Here is a 20408-nt window from a genome sequence, read left to right on the forward strand (position 1 = left end):
GGAAAGAAAGTTTTTGGTTTTCTACTACTCGATCTTCCAAAGAAAGGAAGGAAGTAATCAATTTGAATGTGTAGATTATGGATGTGTAGATCATGCAAAGAAGTAACTTTCAGACACAAACGGAAAGAATGTCCTCCTGAAACAGCTACTTTCATATAAACATTGAATTACACGAAAGAAAAAAAAATCTTTCGAAACAAATACTTCTATATGAACACTGAATTATACAGAAGATACTTTTCTCTACTCAGTTTGTATTTCAAACATTCCACAACGAATGTCACTCCCAAAAATATAACCCCTTCAATTCTTTAAAAATAAATCTAATCAAGGGTATATCTGGAGAGTAAAAGAACGTTGCAGTATTTTATATCTCTATTCTATTTACTTATCAACATGGAACTGGGAGGTCACCGCAATAATTAATTTGTGTAATCAAAGATGTTCATATTATAGGTTCACTTAAAGAATTCCCAATTTTTCCTGCGCCAGCAAATACATAATTCATTTTATAACAATTTTTGCAGGTTATGTTGTTTGTAAGTTGCATGAACATAAAACAGAAACAGTAATACGGAATACGCATGCGTCAGATTGATGGTTAGAAGATAATCCTCAAACCATTCTGATAGATTTCGAACAGGTTTGAATCTTGGATGGAACAGAAAACTGATAGTTTACTAATGGTTGGAAACTCACGTTGGAACGCTATCACATTACTGCGCAGAATCCTGACTGTAAGAAACTGTTTCTGACGCTGATTGGAACGAACCTAATGTCAATCTAATGAAAATTGCACACGTTTAAAATGAATTGGCACATATGTATTCATTATAGGGATTCGTGGTATTGATATATTTTCACCTCAGAACTTGCCATGTGAAATGATGATTTCGACAATGTTTTTCAATGATTTTTTAATGACTTATCGCGTGCCGTTGTACGGCCGTGGTGGATTCAAATTACGGAGCGATCCAACCTTCAGTTTTAAATTATGCGGTAGCATGCCTGGCAAATCCAATGAGTTTCAAAAGTCTATTGGATACTTCACAGCTTCGGTGGCATCGCAAACTATATGTACGCCCGATGGATTAACAATCATAGAGGCCGAAAACTGTGTAAGGAGTGAGAGAAGGCTTATCGTGTGAGAGGGGCAGGAGACCGGTTCGGTCTCATCCCTACTCCGTGCTGTTCAATGAGTGAGAAGTGGCACCGGTAGAGGCCTGGCGGGAATATCTGATCTATGAGATCTATGATCTAAAATGGCTATTTAAAAATAGGGGTTGGTGATAGAAGAGTTGAAATTAAGGGTTTATATGTATTTTTGATTGCCACATCATGAAAAAATTTAAACAAAAAATTTGGTTCAAAAAATTTAAAAAATATTTGGAGCACCCTTATCATTTAGGGGAATGAGAAATGACAAAAAACCTATTCTCATACCTACCGAATACACATATAAAATTTCATAAAAATCAGTCAAGCCGTTTTCGAGGAGTATGACAACTAACACTGTGACACGAGAATTTCATATATAAGATATACGAGATATATGACAGGCAAGTATGGGGTGGTTTCACCTGAACTTGAGCATATCATATGCACCTCTCCGGAATATATTTTTCATTCCGACTCACACTCTGGGGTAAGTTTTTGTAGAGTTGCTTCTGGACTTTGTCTGCTGGTGACGCAGTGGTACATCATACTGAATCAATTGGAGACAGAGCTTGTGACTGGTTGGGATTGATTTTATTTGTTCAGGATATTCAGGCGATTCACTCTGTTGTGACGAATCTTCCAAATGAAAGACGTTGCACTGGTGCCTGATGGTTTTACTTCAACTTTCTGCACGATATTAGATGGGTTAGTTGTTGTTTTTTCGTCTGGTATCTGCCACACATACATACCTACACAGTCGTAGCTTCACATGAGAGGCAAGGGGTAAGGTGTTTTTCACCTAAACTTGAGCATAACAAGATGGGAGGTGCTTTCTGATATAGATCTAACATCCATATTCATTAGATGTTTTGAAGTTGAGTCAATTTCCAACCGGAATCTTATGAATTTAAAGGGTTTCATCAACAACTACACGATGAAAATACTTCCAACATCGAAGTTCACCAGAACACCACCATCGCTAGGTGTTGAATTTTCAAGCTTGCTTATAAAATTGATTGTTTTTTTAGCAAACTGGTATCGGTTTGAAAATTTCTTGAAAGTATCTCACTAATTTTTAACTAGGAAATCCAATTGAACTCACAATGGGTCTCAAAGAAGCATTAGGTTTGTGTATTTTTGAGTTTCTCCACTCATTCAATAAATATATAGTTGCCTTAGTGAAATTGGAGAATGTATTGATATCTACTTATCCCAGACTATTTCCGTATAATACAAACACAGCAACGATGGGTAACTCATTCGAAGTGTCTGTGTTGAGTTTCACGTCAAAGAGTCGAACAAGGGTTGTGCAATAAAATTTGGAAAGAATGATTGGCACGAAACTGTGAGAATTTTAAAAATCGTGATTTCTAGCCATCAAGTACCTATATTTGAAGAGGTTAGCAGATTCACTTAGAAATGCTTGATATCCATGAATTGAATTGCAAAATGACCCATTGGAAAGGCTAGTTTTTGTGTCCAACATCGAAATGATTTTATTAATACCTGCAATTTGTGAGTCGAGTATTTGAGGAACTATATTTCATTTGAACACAGCCTTCTTAAACCGTGTTGCTCGTAGATAAAATTTGGGTACATTTTTACGAACCATAAACAAAGCAACAGCTGAAAAAATGTTTCAAAAAAACTTGTATGAAAGTTTATACTATAGTTTTTCGGATTACCAAGAAGAAATCTTTCTGTTAAAATAAAATAATTTCACTATTGCTAAGAATTTTTTACACATAAATAACTTCTGATAACTCCGATATTTCTCAGAGAGACTCTTGCGATCTACAGAGTATATAAGTATAACATGTAATTATATTTAGGTAGATCAACCTAGTACATCCTTCAAATATTCAGATCGGTTTTTAATATAATTACTTCAACCTTCTCAGTTGAAACAGGAATCGATTTGTAGTGCTCCAAATACGACTAAATAACATTGCTGTCTAAATAACATTGCTTGGTTTTATCCTTTACGTGATAATCGTTAGGTAAATGTTGACTTTGACGTAATTGCTTCGATTATCGACAAAAGCATCATTCAGACAAAAGAAGGACGATTTACTGTGAAGAATATAAGAAGGAAATGAATCGAGTGAAGGGAGTCGCCAGTATGCAGGATGGAATGTTGAGTTAGTGTTTTTTGTTGAAATAAAGAAAAATTGTTTACAGTAATTAACCCCTTTGGTGGAAAATGATATAGGAAAAGTATTAGGGTAAAATGAATCTATAATAGAAAATAAAGGTTCTCGAAAAATTGGGCAAAGTTGTTCATAAAATTACCATATGGAGAAGTAAAAATTATAATCATATGAGTTAAATATTTCAGACAGAAGGTCGTAACTGACCAAAAATTGTATTTCAAGGTTTTCGAATATTTCGCTTGTATTGAACACAACCTATCCTATCGACACAGTCAGAATGTCGTATCTTCAGTCTAAATACCTAAAATAACATACACTATTTGTCGTATCTCGAGAATATCAAGCGGTTACTAAATCAAAGTATCGTATCTGGTTGATGATAAGTCATGTCGTCCTAACTGACAGTTGAGACTTCTCTTATTGCTATTCATATAGAATTTGATAAGCAAATACATGGTCGAATGGTCCTATCTGCCCTGCACTGAGTCAGATTGTCGTAACACTGCTTTAAAATTCCATATACGACTTTTGAACTTACGTTGACTTCAATTGAAATATGATAAGTACAAAATCTGTCTGAAAATGTGATACTAACGCCTGTTCAATTTAACAGAAGTGAGGTTATGTGTGTGGAAGTTATTCTTTATTGCACCACGTGGTGAATGTATTCTTCCATATTTCTACGAATAATATTAGCGATCACTTCCATACATTTGTTGAACATTGTTTTTGAAAACGACAAAATTGACAATTTCACATTGCAACTGAACTTTGGTGAATACATTCAGATGCTGGAAGGTCACAATCTGACATAATATCAACTTTCAATAAATTTCTATTATCACACAGAGATGCCAAAGAAATAACACTTTGGATGGATAATTTTGCAGCCCAGAATAAAAACTGGGCTCTGTACTGTTTTTTAGTTCACTTCATTAATTCTGAATGTACAACAATAAATTTACTGAAACTCAAATATCTTCAAACTGGTCACAGTTTCATGAGTGCTGACTCATTCCATCATCAAGTGGAAAAGTCATTAAAACAGAAGGGCAAAGTCGTAGATTTTGAAGACTATAAAACTTATGTTCAAATATCAAATAGTGGACGTACGATCTGCATTCATATGGATGTAGATGACTTTTTGGATGTTACAGACTGTTCATCCAGATTAAAACTAAAGAAAACGGAGCCAAAACCTCTATTATCTATGTTTTGTGAAGTACATTTCTTGACAGGTTACAAAAAACTATTTTACAAAACAAAGTTTGATGGAGAGCGAATTGAATTGTGTTTCCTAACTGCGAAAGCTCTGAAAGAAGGAATAGCTCGGCCGCAAATCAGATCCACCTCGAAAGGAATAAACCCAAGTCGAAAACATAACTTGATTCAGAAATTACAAGGGATATCTGTACCCAAAAATAGACTCAAGTTTTGGGAGGAGTTACCGGAGACCGAAGAAGAAACCAGATTAGATTGAAGTTTTTTAATAAAATATTTCAATCATCAAAAATTGATTTTACTGATTTTCCATTCTCAGTTCTCACGAAATATTGTGAATACATGATTTTTTGTTTCCAATTAATCCTAATAAACATCACTTATTAATTTGGTTAGTTCATTTTCCAAATCGATAAACGACAGTTCTCCATAAAGTAAATTCTGAATACAATAAACACTGATATTCCAATTGGATTTACTAATCTCCAAATAACTCAAAACTCTTGTAAAACTAGATACGACCTCTTGTCTAAGCACGGCAGTATAGTTCTTAAATTATATTATCGGGCCATATCTAGAATAATAGATATCTAGAATAATTTGGTCTTGTATATTGCTGTGATTGTTTCCGTAGCTGCTAGCTATATACAGGAAGAATTATCTATTGAGTTGTTTACTTTGTTCATTTCTATTTTTTATCATTTATTATTGTTTGGCTGTCAAACATACCTACATTTTGGAAGCCAAGAGAAATATACATATATTTCTGAAAATCCTCTTAGTCACTATTTTTAATTTCGTGCAAAATAACTCTCCAGACGTTTATGGAGTAAACACTGAAATTGTTTTTTTGATGGTTTCTGATTTGGCAATACATTAACTATGTATTTGTAAAATTTTGGGGTCACGTCCTGTATGAACGTATTTCGAAATCCACTTTTACTTTTTCTTTATTTTCTGTAGTCAACCACATTCTCATTATTAATGATGCTTTATTGGTTCTTTATAAATCGCTTAATTGGACAGAAAATGTTCGTTTTGACGAAATTAAGTCACAAACGTCGACGGGCAGACGTTATAATTGGCAAAATATATTTGTGACCTTCGTTGGAGTATTTTTCTCGATTTTGATTGTGTCAACAGGAGGTCCTTTTTGTGTATTGTTCATAAAGATAAGATTTGTTCCAAAATACCCACTTTGTTTATTGAAAATTTCCGATGGACGTTCCATTATAATTTTTGTACTATTTTTTACAGCCATACATGAAACGACCTCGGTTGAAGGAGTCCTATATAATTAGAAAAATACAAGTTGCATTTTTTCAACTTTTATTTCTTCAAACATTGTTATTAGAGGCTTACTGCTACCAATTAGAAGAATTAAGTGATGATCGAGTAAGGTGTTAAGTGGTTGGTTCTTTTGTAATCGCAGAATGTAACAACAAAGAAGTTTATACAATCGCTCAACATGAATAAATAAATAGAGGAAGAGGAATTATATCGCCTAATATACAAATAGTTTTCCATAGAGTAGAATATATACATAATTTGCTGTTATCAAGTCGAAAAAATTATCTCACTTCGCCAATTTTGAAGGTGATAATGAAACTTGAGTTAGTCTCATTCGAATTGAAAAGTGAATATATCATTCCGATGGAGAAATAAAAAGCCAAAAAGCTTTTTTCACAAAAAACTAATATTTCCTAAAAATATCCCCTTTTCAATTTAAATGTGATTTTTATGACTTAGATTAAACTAGTCATTGGAAACAAGAAAATATTGTCAGATAAGGAATATGAAAAGCAGTGAAAGGAAAAAATGTGGAGTGCCGCTGGGAACTGTCCTGGGTCCGTTGCTTTTCAGTATTTATGTGGATTGTTTTCGATTTGAATCTAGTACTTATAGTACTTATACAAGATTCATCAACTGAAAGATAGAATTGTCATTGAACAAAAAAATCATTTACTTCAGTCTGGTACAAAGGCATTTGATATACTGCATAATAGAATGGGACCGGGTTTTCAAATCATACCTACACTTACTGGAAATAATTCAACTAATTCAACCTCATTATCCCATTGATATAAACAATCAGGAGCACTCGATCTTAGACTGCTGTTCTACAAGTCACTGGTATTGAATCAATATAAGAAAAATGAAGCATTGTGTAGGCCAAGCCATAACTACACCACTTGAAATAAAAACAGGTACATAGCACCATTTTTATACAAGTCAATAGAGCAAGAATCTTACCATTTTTTTGGACCTGATGTGACTAATTCTTTGCGAGGAAAAAATAAAAACTCTTTTATCCCTTTGGTAAATATATATATATATATATATATATATATATATATATATATATATATATATATATATATATATATATATATTTGGCACTCTTCTATCTGAAGATGATGATTCTAGAAGATGACATCAGGTAATATCCTTCGTGTTGGATTTTCTCTAGTTTCACTGTTTCTAAGAATGTGTATTGTATTGTGCAGTATATTGAATGTTAGGTCTTGTCGTGTTTTGATTTGTATTTGTTCCTGGATAAGTGAATTATGACTTTCAAATTTATTGGATGTTTAAATTTTCCCAGATGTCCATACGGTTTCTTTTATTGACTTGTTTTATGAGCTTTATGTTTTCTGGTGGGGGAAAGTTATATTTGTTTTGTATGGCTTGTGTTGCGTGGTTGCGAGGTTTGATTTATATGTTATTGGGTTTATGTATGCCTTTTTGTGCTCGTCGTACCTTTGGACCAGTTTTTTCTTGGTAGCTCGGAACAAGGAAAGGAAAATCATCTACCAAATAGCGAATGAGAACAGATACACCCAAAAGACAATAGATAAATTAGAAAATAGAATCAAACAAAAAATACAGAACAAGGATCAAACTACTCCAATAGATAAACCAACACAACGATGGACTGCATTCACATACTTAAGTCACCAAACCAAAAAACTAACAAACATCTTCAAACCCCTGAACATCAACATCACACGAAAATAACATAAAAAATAAACAACTATGAAAAAGAAGAAGACAAAAACCTAAACGGAATGTACAGCATACATTGCTCGGACTGAAACAAATTCTAAGTAAGTTCCTATATATGAAAAGCAAAAAATGATTTCATTTGGTCGGGACGACCACCGATAGACTTGAATATATAAATCATATAATTCCAAAAACAGGGTGTCCTTTTGAAAATGATCATTTCTGCTAGAAAACGAGATGGGCCTCTTCTTATGGAAATTCTTATATTTTTATATTCGTATGTCTAAATATCAGAGAATATTTATAATGCAAAAATATTGATTCGTTGTTAGTATTGACAAGAGAACCAGTTGTGAAAAACTATTTGAACATCTGATTGTTCTTACGTAGCCTCAGTAAATATTCACGAATTATAACACGAATTTCCTTAAGGGCACTGAATCGTAGTGATTATAATACCAGAAGTTATTTATCTGAAATATTTTTGACGGAATACTGTCCATTGAAAACCTCACATTAATTTTTTGACTGTAAAACAGGTATAACGTAGCGAATGAAGCTTTCTACACTATTGAAAAAATGTTGTGTGACCTACTTTAATGCGTAGATCCAATACTCAAAAGTTTCTATCCATTTATTTCTTATTATATTAATATATTCCTATTACTCTATATTTTACTGTCAAGACTCTTTCCACATCATATTATATATAATCTAGTCAAGAACCAATGAATCCTTCATATATATTCACCATGATCTTTTTTAATACTTGAACCCCTATTTTTTTTGTAAAGGTTTCGTGTTCAATATGTATCATTGAATATCATTTCAGAGTATCAACTCGACACCAATACATCATCGAAGATTTTTCACTGTCAACAAAATGGAAATTATTTGACTCACCTCGTAACCGGTGATTCTCATTGTCGCTGTTCCAAAACCACAAAACACATAAAAAACTCTCACGATAAAACTACTCACTTGCACTATTCTTTCAATTGTTTTCCGACCTACTGAAACAATCGAAAGAATTCAATTTCAAAACCGCCTGCATAACCTAGACAATGTTATGGTACACGAAATTTTGCAACTTTCCACCAATCGGAGACAAGCTTCGAGTTCGTCGATGTTTTTCTACGTGACATTACTACGAAAATGACCCGAGGTTAATAGATATCGGCTGTGACATCCATATTTTTCTGTTTTGTCGTTTGGTATTCAATTGGTGCTGGTTAGGACCAGAGGGAGGTTATGTTACCTTCCCTATTCGGTATTGACACAGCGACATTGACTTTGGAATCGGTGTTTTTTTTTTGGTTTTTGTGTGAACCAACGACCGTTAGTTACCTGCATAATGTTCATTTCTGTAAACCGTTGAATAATGTATTATCTTGGGCATTGGATACGTATCCTTTGTATTGTTATGTTAATGGTGAAACCTTCGAATAATGAGATTTGTCGAAAGTCGCGTTAAATGTACAAGTATTTTTTAATATAATCTCAAACACGACCTTGTGTAATAATGTCGTCATTCCTGATTTTTTTCGTTATTTTTATCTTTTTGTTTTCGGTTCATCGAACTTTCAATATCATTTCTGCAATTGCAGGTTTATCGTTTCAGGTCCTTCACATGATTCAAGCAAGATATAGGATTTTCAAATTTTCGCCTACTAGTATTCGTCCACAAATACTGATCTACCAAAAAGTAGACAGAAATGAAGAGCTACACAATAAAGAATATAAAGTGCTTTCTTGTCCCAATGCGCCAAAAAACTCAAATTTGGAGGTTGATGAAATCTCATTTGGTGGTGATTTTCCATAACAAAACACCACCTACCCGTGCGGTACTGATCCAAATGAATTGACGAAATAGCAGTCAGAAAAGAAGTTCCTTCCAATTATTTTTCAATTTTTCCTATCAATATTCTTATAGATAATGAGGCTCCCCAATTCAGGGTACTGATATTCATCGAGTCTGGTATAGAAATGCTCTGAAAAACTAAAGGAACCAGGTCAGGAAAAAAGAACCAAAGAATTGCTTCAGCAGCAGTTTAGTTAGTCTTTGTTGAGAACATTATTACAGTAGCAATAAAAGTTGGCGACTCAATCTCAAGTGACAATAATGATTTTCTTATTTCTAGAATGTCTACAAATGAATAGAGAGATGTGTTATTCCCTACAAATTGCAATATGCTTGAAATTTCATCTGTCCTTTTTAATACTAGGTCCAATGTACAAGGTTCACCCAGTATTTTCAGTAGTTATAGAGTAGTTTTTAGATTCATTAGAAGACGGAAGCATATACGTTCAATTACTTTAATCAAATATTTCATCTGTAACATTTAATTTGACAGATTAAAGATAATTATCTTCCTTTTTTACTGAATCCATATAAATTATTCCTCCTTTCCTTTCTTATACTGCACTATAGTCTTATATCTTCAATTCAATTCAAATATACTTTATTGTCTGAAGAATAAATTCTTATTGACAAACCCTTGAACAAAATATAAATAACATAAACGAAATCACTAAAGTAAATATAATGTTAATGTAAATAAAAGTAAGTGATAACATGAACTGAAAAGAGACATGTAAATAACGATTACATAATGCAAACGTTCAGGATATAAGAACATGGTCAATAAAATTAAATAAATCAATTTAACTAAATTGAATCAAATCAATAAAATACCGTAGATATTACAGTTAGTCTACTCAATTAAAATTATCATCGTAGAATTCTGCTAAGCTATAATAAGGTCTCACAGAAAGCAAGTCTTTCAAGTCTTTCTTAAGAGCTCTAATATCATTTATGGTTCCTATAGCTTGAGGAAGGTGATTGAACATTTTGAGACCGTTGTAAATAATGGAATCTTCAACTGGGGTCAAAGAAAGCAGCGGTAATTTGAAGCAGATTCTTTGCCTGGTGTGATACATTGGCTCGTCCAAGTTGTTAAACAAGACCCTATTTTTGAAGAGAAGGAAGATTGTTTCATATATAAATAAGGAGACCACAGTTAGGATTCTGTTAGAGGCAAAAAAATGTCGACAAGAGTCCCTAGGCTTGGCTTTGCATATTGCACGTTTTTGTATTAGTGATACTGATGAAGGCACGTGGTAGAACACACACCCCAAAAGCAAATACCATGACGAAGATGGGATTCAAAAAGGGAATGATAAACCATTCTAGCTTCTGCAGAACCGAACTCAAATGCAATTACTCGTATTGCATAACATCCAGAGGAGAGCTTGGGTTTCATAGTATCTACATGTTTGTTGAATTTTAATTTATTGTCAATTAACAAGCCAAGGAATTTGAAAGTTGGTACGTTGTCAATTTGAATATTATTTAGATGTACGGCTGGAATCTGGCAACGATAGGGCACTACTTTTGTTTTTGATAAATTGAAGCTCACGATATTTGAGTCAAACCAGTCTTTCATTTTCGTGATGTCATTCTCAATAATTTCATACAACGTATGGCTGTTAGGAACATGCCATAAAATTGTTGTATCATCAGCAAATAAAGTAATTTTCCTTGGATGTTAATAGACGATATGTCATTAATGTAAATTAAGAATAAAAGTGGGACCAGTACCGAATCTTGTGGGACGCCGCAAGTAATTTTACCTTCATTTGAGTATGAAGTGGTTTTGACCACCTGGGTGCGATCTGCTAAGTATGACTCAAACTACTTAATTAAGACTTTTTTTTATATAGTTGACTGTAAAAATATCTGGGACTTGTGACACGTCTATTCACATTTTTATTTTCCAATTTTTATTCTCAATCAGACTTGGGTTCCTGCTAATTTTGGGTTTTCTGATACCATGTTATATTAATGATGATGATAAATTAGAGGATTCTTATGATTTTTAGTAGCAAAAATCTCCAATAATAGTAAAAATTTTGGAGCACAACCAAGGTAATATTCTCATGAATACCATAAACATTCACTATTTATTTTTTGAGTTAGGTTGGTTTGAATGTTGATATGCTAATAATACGAATTTTCATGAATCACGATATTGATATTGCAATGCTTCGATATAATCTAATAATATCTTACGATTTATTATCGCCATCAGTTCCACTTGGCTGGATTCATATACCCATTCATTGTAAGTTCAAGTATTGCCTGCATAGTGTCACGCAAAATGGAATTGTTGGTATATACTATGAAAGTTTGATGTCAAAATCAAAAGAATAAAAATAAAACGTCTTTGTTTGATATAAATCTAGAGAAAAATATTAGTTGATATGGAAACATCGATGAACGTGACAGTGTTTCTAGGAGATAATCGTTTCTGGCCCTGACCTTGTTTTTATGTGGGTAGAAACCATATATCTCGAGTTTGGGAATCGAAAAAAGGGGGATTTTCGAAAATAATTCTAAAATTTGTGCTGATATTTCATGAAATTCCAGTTTATACAAATATCTATTATACATATTGCCAACTAGACCAAATACTCAATTTGTTTCAGTCTAAGAAAGTTATATCTTCATTTTTCTTGATGTGAAGAGAATTTCGATCCATAATGTTTCTGATCAATTTATTCTTTGACTCCCATTTAACGATAACAATGTCTAATTCACATTTTTTCATAAATTGTGATGCTTGAGATTAAAATTTAAAAACTAAGATGTTCCGTAGCAAATCAATAGGAGTCTGTCGTCATGCTCAAAATACAAAATAAAAAATTCTCTACTCAAAAATGGAGCTGAACTAAAGTACAAGTTACCAGTGAATAGGCTATTTTTCTTTAAGTTTTTGAGTGTTTTTGTAATCTTTTCTAGATTTTTTCTTCTTCTACACCTGTATAAAGTTCTCCATCAATTTTTATTTCTTTCGGATTGTGGAAGATGAAAATGCCCAAAAAATTTCAAGAAGTATCAGTTGCTCTCGCCATTTTCCTAGTAGCATTCACCATTTATTTGAGTTTAATATTTCGATAGGTGAATGTCCATCTTTTCTTTGACAGAGCTCGTTAGATCACATTATTCTGATCTATCGTATTTTGTTTGAAATAATATGACTATGACTGATTTGTAAACACACAAACTATTTGAATAGAAACTCATCATTTCTGATGTTAGACCTCGAGTTTAGGAAGTTTGGAAAAATTTGTTTCCAGCTGTCTGTCATTTCGTACAATAATATATTGTGCTAAAATGCGCTTGGATTTTCAGCTACGACTACATCTACAAAAACGCAAATATTTGAAATTACACATACTCAAATCTTGATTGAGTCGTACATAAAATATCATAAATCAAATGGTAGCGAGTTATGCTGCCACACACGGATGTCAAATAGCATGGAAAACGAGTTATGGACAACAAAAAGGCGTTTTATTTTAATGCAAAAAACATATGCCCTAAAATGGAATATTCTAGGATGATTAACGCATTCAGAGGCTAATTAATTACTATTTTTAATCAATTATAGGTTGATCTTGACAGAATTACGACCATTCGTTATGAGCTGGAATGTTATTGATGCTATTATAGTACAGTGAATTCAGTTTAGTTAGATATGATGAAATAGAGGTGTTTTAGCTGAAAAAAAATGAGAATATATTTTAATTTTTTTTTATTCACCCCAACTAGTAGGTCAGATGACATTGCATGAAATGTCAATAAAACTTGAAATTTCAGTTATATTCAAACAAAAATAAAGGATGATTTTTCTCAAAAAAGTGATACTTTTTTTGAGCTGAGCTAAGAAGTGTAAATAGTTGCTCACCATTTCACCAAAACAGTTTTCGCTACACTGCCTGAAACACTAAAAATAATAATTTTATAAATCAACTATTTTTCAATCAAAATTCAATTCAGGCTGAAATGTGTTAGATTTGTTTCTAAAAGTAGGGCTTGCATACGTCTGTTGATTGATTGGATTTTTAAAAATATTACAAATACTTAACGTAAAAGAATTTGAAATGGTTTGTTTTTTGATACCAATGAAACGTTTCGATTCGCCATACTAATTGACAGACATTACTCGAGTTGGTCACACATCCAATAGTTATTAGGGAGTTATATAGAGGAAAAAGTTTTGGTCACTGGATGTCCTAAGGAATACCTCCGTGCGCCCCTGAAACTATTTGTGTTTACGGCTCTAAGATTGCGTTATCAACACATTCGGCACTCCTATGGTATTGACGAGACACCTGTATTGCCCTGTACTCCTGAGATTTTCAATCCTTTGTGGAGAATGAGGAAATTAGAACTACTCATTTCCATCCTCAGGCAAATACAAGCTGATAAGTCTGATGTAGTCTTCGTCGACCACCAAAATACGACAATATTCGTTATGGAATTTTCCACCCCGGGGAAAACGAAAAAAGGAGGAAAAACAGATGTGTCAAAGTTAATTGTCCGAATTCTGCAGACTATGCCAGTCACTTCTGTTTCTGATTCCCTTTCTTGATGCTTATTTACGCCATTCAAAGAACTTACCTGCATATTTCAAGATTTAAGGTTTAGTAGCTTCGGCTGTACGTTAATATAAGAGCCAGCAACAGCTAGTAATTTATATTTTTTTTTGAAAATACAGTAAGTAACTAAAAAATAATGCCAGCTGCACTAAGTAATAACGTCAACGACGTCTGCCCTCTCGCGTCTGCCCGCGTTCGAGTCGCGTTCTCGGCGATGGCTCTTCATTGCTTAGACCGCCCCTCTACCCCCGCTTATCGTCCCCGTTCGTCTTACTGTAGAAGCGACGCGTAATGGCTTATTGCGTTGCGTTAAGTTAATCTTATCCTGATAACTTTTAAACGATTCGTCCAAATAACTAATTGTAAAAAACAAAGTTTATCTATATTAAATACTTGAAACGACAATTGTATCAATTTTTATTAGAATTTGACAGATTTTCTAAAATGTGCAAGTATCCAATTCAATTGTATTTATGGCTCAGTATTTTGCATATAGTGGCTACCACATAAGAGGTAGGTATATGCTATCACGGACTTTTATTTAGAACTATTTAAGATAAACAATCTTACGGTACATTATCTGAATGTAAATCCATCGGTATAGACAGCGCACGCCAAGATATCTCTCAGGGAGCAAGAATTTTTCCGACTTACTGAATACTTATCGTTATATTATGACCAAAATTACACAAAACCTTTGTAAATTGTAGTCAATATGTTATTCTGATGTATAATCTATATTTATATAAAATTTCATCTAAATCAAATCCCTTTAGGCGTGAAAGAGCCACAAACATACATACATAGATACATCAATCAATCCTCAAAAACTTTCACATTTTTATCAATATATGTAAGGTAGATAATAATGATAATTGTGAAATACTGTTCGGAACCTTTGATGTAGTAATGAATATTACTGGAGTTTTTTCCCAACACCAAATCGTTATTTTTACACCTCGACACGTGTTTCGATCACCAAGTGATCATCTTCAAGAGAAAGATAAAACTCTTGAAGATGATCACTTGGTGATCGAAACACGTGTCGAGGTGTAAAAATAACGATTTGATGTTGGGAAAAAACTCCAGTAATATTCAATAATGATAATGATAAACCGACTTCATTCACATAATAACGTGTAAAGGTGGAGTGTCAATGTGAAGCGTTTTTCAATTTTTTAACTTTTGAGTGGCCGTATCAGTTGAAGTAGACAAGTGTGCCAAGTACGGAATTCAGATTCTTGATTAGCGAACCAAAATACGTAGGTCCAAATGTGGAAAAAAGAAATTTTACCGAATTTTAAAAGGATAGAAGTAAGTTAGTAAAATACATCTCATTCAATAGTTTTCCGTATTTCCACGAATCGTCTCGCACTATAACATTTTTTAACTAACCGTGTATCTATCTGGCAATTAACACTATATTAATTACCCCCGAGTTATTTTGAGCAAAGAAAACTCCGGATATGGTATGCCAGCCAATAACGTCCATTTGCTCCTTACCTTGCTTTTAGCTGAAACGGCTCCAGATGGCTATAAAATCTGCGACGTTTAATTAATTTTTGAGGTCGAGATCAAATTTTAATTGCTCATTTATGTATTCGACGTTCGTAGCGAGCTTGAGGTTTGATGCAGTTTTTTTGACAATAATTAGCTATTTTTATGATGTTTAAAGGAAATATGTCCGACTCATTTTGATGGAAAAAATCGCAAAACGGAATTCCACATTTATTCTGAGGTTGAGTGAAGCAAGCCTTTTATGGACAAAATTCTCTGAAATTAGGGCCAGACTTTCACAATTCAATAACTTGGAGGTTGTCGTCGTATTGAAGAACTTTTTTTTTGTTTATTTGTGAATGGTCAAAAGAACTTGCCAGTCACTGCTTTTCATTTCTGTAAACTTTCAATATCTTCATCATCCGTTAACTTTAGTAGTTCATCTTCCATTTTATCCAAAAACAAAAGCGTCATGTTTCGTATCAATATCAATTGGTTTCAAAAACTATATTTCATATTGAATTTTTACTGATCTAATCATATCTTAATGAGAGTGAATATTTTTTTCTCTATATCAATTGGTTTGAAAAATTCATACTAATATTTAACTAGCACTAGCAAACACACAGGAGAGAATATACCACCTAACTCAAAAATTACGAGGATTTTCATTTCGCTTCAAACTTTTGAAACAATGGCTCGAAACTCCCTATTTGACTACCGTATATTGTGGTTTGGTTCAATCGCAACTCTCTTATGGTATTATAGGTATTAGGAATACCCACTTGGGATGTATCGATACCTTACAGAAAAAAATTCTAAAAATGTTGTTAGGTAAAGGTTTTAAAACATACCACTATTAATATGGAAGTGTTCAATCTCCATATAGTCCTTTTCAACTAAAATTACTTTTTTAATCCTTTTCTGCCAGTCTTTTTCGGTAATATCATATACGTCTTATTTAACTAGCTCTATTACTTTCTTAACAAATTTTGGAAAATTATTTTTACGCCTGATGCTTTGTTCCAATTCTCCCCAAATCAACTCGATGGAATTGAAAACACAAAAATAGGGAGGAAGTCTCAGTATGGTGTGTTCATACATTTCAACAATACTCTCAAGGGCAGGACTTTGATGAGCTGTCGCGAATGATAGGAAGCGGTGTCAAGAACTATCACACTATTCGCATCCAAATTTGGATCAATGTGTTTTCAAACCATTCATCAAAAATATTAGCTTCCATGTTCTAGTGATAGTCAACATTGCAGTCCTCAAATTTTTTTCCACAGAATTTCGAAGAATTTCGAACCCATCCTTTACTTCCTCCGCAATGCACAATTATTGGTCGCGATCCTTTGTTAGGCGTACATATTCTCGAACCGTCAGTCCACCCTTTCGTAACTGTGTCGTGAGTGTCATACCAAGTTTCGTCCAAATAAAAAATTTGCCGTTGTTCTTGTCTATATTCAGTTATTTGTTCTAAGTATTTGTTACGCAATTCCACTATTCTTCTGCTTTCCATAACTGCTTGATGTTTGTTTATTATTTTAAATCTGAATCCTAGTTTCTTTATCGAATTCTGAAGAGTTTTGTCACAGTAGCTCACGTTATATCCGGAAGTATTCAATTTCTTCCTCATGATTTCAGTTGTAGGAATCTCATTGCTTTTTTGAAAGTGGTATATTGTTTTTTTCAATGATTTTATTAGATGAACATATGAAGGTATTGGTAATTCCATATCACATCGCGTCTTGTATTCATAAGGTTTGTTTTTGACTATTTTACGTACAGTTGAGAAAGGAATTTCGGTCAAATCTGATGTTGCTTGTAATAGTTTGTTTCCCTCGAAACCAAACTTGAGATGTAGATTCCTATATACATTGAAACATACTCTCTGTTTTTCAATATTCGAATGCATCCGAATCTTATTCACTGGTAGATATCTCTTTTTCACATTGCTCACCATCGCTATTGGAATCACTACACAGGAAAAAGTCTCCGTTGTTATCACACTCGTTATTACTATTAGTACTTGTCCAAAGACGCCACATTTTAAACAGATAACAAAAATTTTAAGTAATTATAACTGCACCAATATCGAATTTCAACACTCAAATCGCGATCAGTTCCTGAACTGAACATTGACAACACGACGGCTCGCATTCTATTCGTCACCGTAACATGACTTCAAATTTAATTTTATGACTCTTCAGCCAATCATAAAACTCGGTTAGTAGAAATTTTCCAATACGAACCATCAGTCCACGTGAACTAGCTGGCAGCGGCTTTTTTTCTCTCTATTGGTTTTTTGGCCTTCGAGAGAGCCGACACCTTTAACTATGCACAATACAGGTTACTTCGACAGAACCAGCGTTTTTGCAATCCTCGAAGTAGTTTCGATATTCACTTTTTGGTGTTTTACAAAAACGCAACACGTGTTTCGCCATACAATGGCTTCCTCGGGCGTGCCTTGATAACGAATTCTACACTTTCAATGCTATATATATATATATATATATATATATATATATATATATATATATATATATGTGTGTGTGTGTGTGTGTGGGTGTGTGGAGGAATTATGTATGAATATGCTAATTCCATCCACCCGTCAATAAAATTCACCACTGAGAGGGAGGTAAATAATTCAATAAATTACCTTGACTTAACCATTACGAAAAATAACAATAAACATGAATTTGCAATTTTTCACAAACCGTCGTACACGGACATTATCATACATAATTCCTCCACACACCCTTACCAGCATAAAGTTGCTGCATTCAATAGTATGCTTCACAGATTATTGAATATTCCACTGTCTGATAGGGATTTCCAGAAAGAGCTGAATTTGATCAAACAAATCGCGGTTAATAACGGTTATAAGGTAGATATTATAAACGTCATTCTTTCCAAAAAAACTACAAAAGCAAGCCATGGACCTGGTCTACCCATATTCAAGATGCGATAACGTCAAGTTATAGGACACTGGCATATTTGGGAGAACCAACCAGAAATATTGCCCGTTTTTTGAAGAAAGAAGGCGTAAACGTAGCTTACAGAACGAATAATAATCTAAGTAAATTTATTAAAAACAATAAAGACAAAACTTTGGTGTCGGATAGATCAGGAGTATATGAGCTGATATGTGGCTCTTGTCCAAAACTGAATATTGGCCAAACAGAAAGAACATTTTCCTAAAGAAATAAAGAGCATAGAAGTAGTTTTGTAAATAGAAAGACCAATTCCACATTTGCAAACCACCTTTCAGCAGAAGAACATCATGAATACTATGTGTTACATTTAGAAGAGAAGAGTTTGATACTCAATCTTCTAAAATGTTTAGAGATCAATAGATTCAGCAATGATATATATATATATATATATATATATATATATATATATATATATATATATATATATATATATATATATATATATAGCATTGAAACCTGAGGAAGCCATCGTATGGCGAAACACGTGTTGCGTTTTTGTAAAACTGTCTAGTGAAAATCACACAATTAAGTGTTTTTAGAATACGTGTGCGCCGCACACGCAAAACATTTCTAACTTTCATGCCTCTCACCAACAAACTGAACATGCTAAACAGCTGAAACTGTAAACATATGTTCGAGACGAGTGTACCAACAAAAAAATCGCTAATCTAATGTACGTAGCCCGCAAAATTTGAACATCCACCTTATTTTTGGAACAGACCTCGTATTGTCAAACACGTGTCGCGGTTTTGTAAACTGTTAAGTGAATATCTCGTGCAAGGTAATTCGATGAAAGGTTCTCATATATGATCTTTACATTCTTCCATTCCGTGTACGCCTCTGATTGGTAATTCGAAACAAAACATCAATCATGTAATTAGATGTTAATTTCAGACGTTGCATCACACGTCTAATATCGAATGTGTGCATGCTCGAAGAGAGTACCATTAACCTTCGGTATAAATAAAAAAGACCTTCGATTTCGAGAATAGTATAATTGTTAGTACCGGTAACAATGGTGCGGTTTGTTTATTTTTGTCATAATTATACTCAGGAATTTTTCCGCCGACATGAGAGGCGTTGAGTAGAAAAAACGTAGGAATTCCTAGTAAAACTTGATTATCCTCTGAATATCTAAAATAATAGCGGCTAATTGATTTGGTTGTTCCTGGTTTGAGTCAGAGTTATGAGGAAAATAACGATACAATCATAATCTGTGAACACATGACGGTGTCTTGCATTTTTTTTTTCTATAATATGAAAGTCCGCAGGCTAAGATAGGTAGTACCTATATATGATTTGCTCTTCGGTGACATAACGTGATTCAAACTAAGGCATATACGAGGGCTCTTCGAAAACATTATCCAAGCTAAAGCGAGAGGGCTCTACTTTTCAATTTTCTATGTAGTTCCTTCGATTATAATGCACTTTTCTCAGCTTTAACTCAAACACCGGGCTGTCTTCCTCGAACTTCTTCCAGGGCATTTTTCTATCTCATGTTTGGTTCTTAATCTCCATCCTCAGAGTAAAACTGAACTTTGAAGATATTCAAAAAACAATTCAATTCTAGGAAAAAAAATTAATATGTCATGAAAAAAAAAATGTGAATTTCAGTATTTATGAAAGAGTAATTTGAGGTATTAAATCAAAATATATGGACAAAAGATATGGACAAAAGATATGTATGACTTCTCAAAAAATTAAAATATGATTTCAATATCACAAGATAGAGATTTCACCCCCTATTCAGGAATTCACTCAATAAGTAATATAAGCTGCCTCGGAACACTTTTAGTCTGTGATAATTTTCATACTCGTATTTCGTTTGAAATAATTTGTAATTCAATTATTTTCATGAAATTACATTGAGAAAAATTCGTTACTCCTACCTCTCCTACTCCTACTCCTACCTAATGGCCCAGTGATGTTA

At 33.3% G+C, this 20408-nt stretch overlaps 2 protein-coding genes across 2 annotated transcripts in view; one reads left to right on the forward strand and one right to left on the reverse strand.

The window, feature by feature from the left end:
* The window catches only part of LOC111501905 (uncharacterized), a 167908-nt gene extending 156267 nt beyond the window's left edge, over window positions 1-11641 (reverse strand). Inside the window, exons 1-2 of the mRNA XM_074184477.1 lie at window positions 11611-11641; window positions 8442-8551 (exon numbers count right to left, since the gene is read on the reverse strand). Of these exons, the coding sequence (XP_074040578.1) occupies window positions 8442-8551; window positions 11611-11626 (126 nt within the window). The 5' untranslated portion in view covers window positions 11627-11641. The remainder of the gene's footprint in view (window positions 1-8441; window positions 8552-11610) is intronic.
* nudC (nuclear distribution C, dynein complex regulator) overlaps window positions 1-20408 on the forward strand; it is a 191066-nt gene that overhangs the window by 161684 nt on the left and 8974 nt on the right. The window lies entirely within an intron of this gene.

The sequence above is a fragment of the Leptinotarsa decemlineata genome, unplaced genomic scaffold (assembly GCF_025532065.1).
Source record: "Leptinotarsa decemlineata unplaced genomic scaffold, Ldec_3_MD MMD2_tig00026354_RagTag_RagTag, whole genome shotgun sequence".
In the NCBI taxonomy this organism is placed as follows: domain Eukaryota; kingdom Metazoa; phylum Arthropoda; class Insecta; order Coleoptera; family Chrysomelidae; genus Leptinotarsa; species Leptinotarsa decemlineata.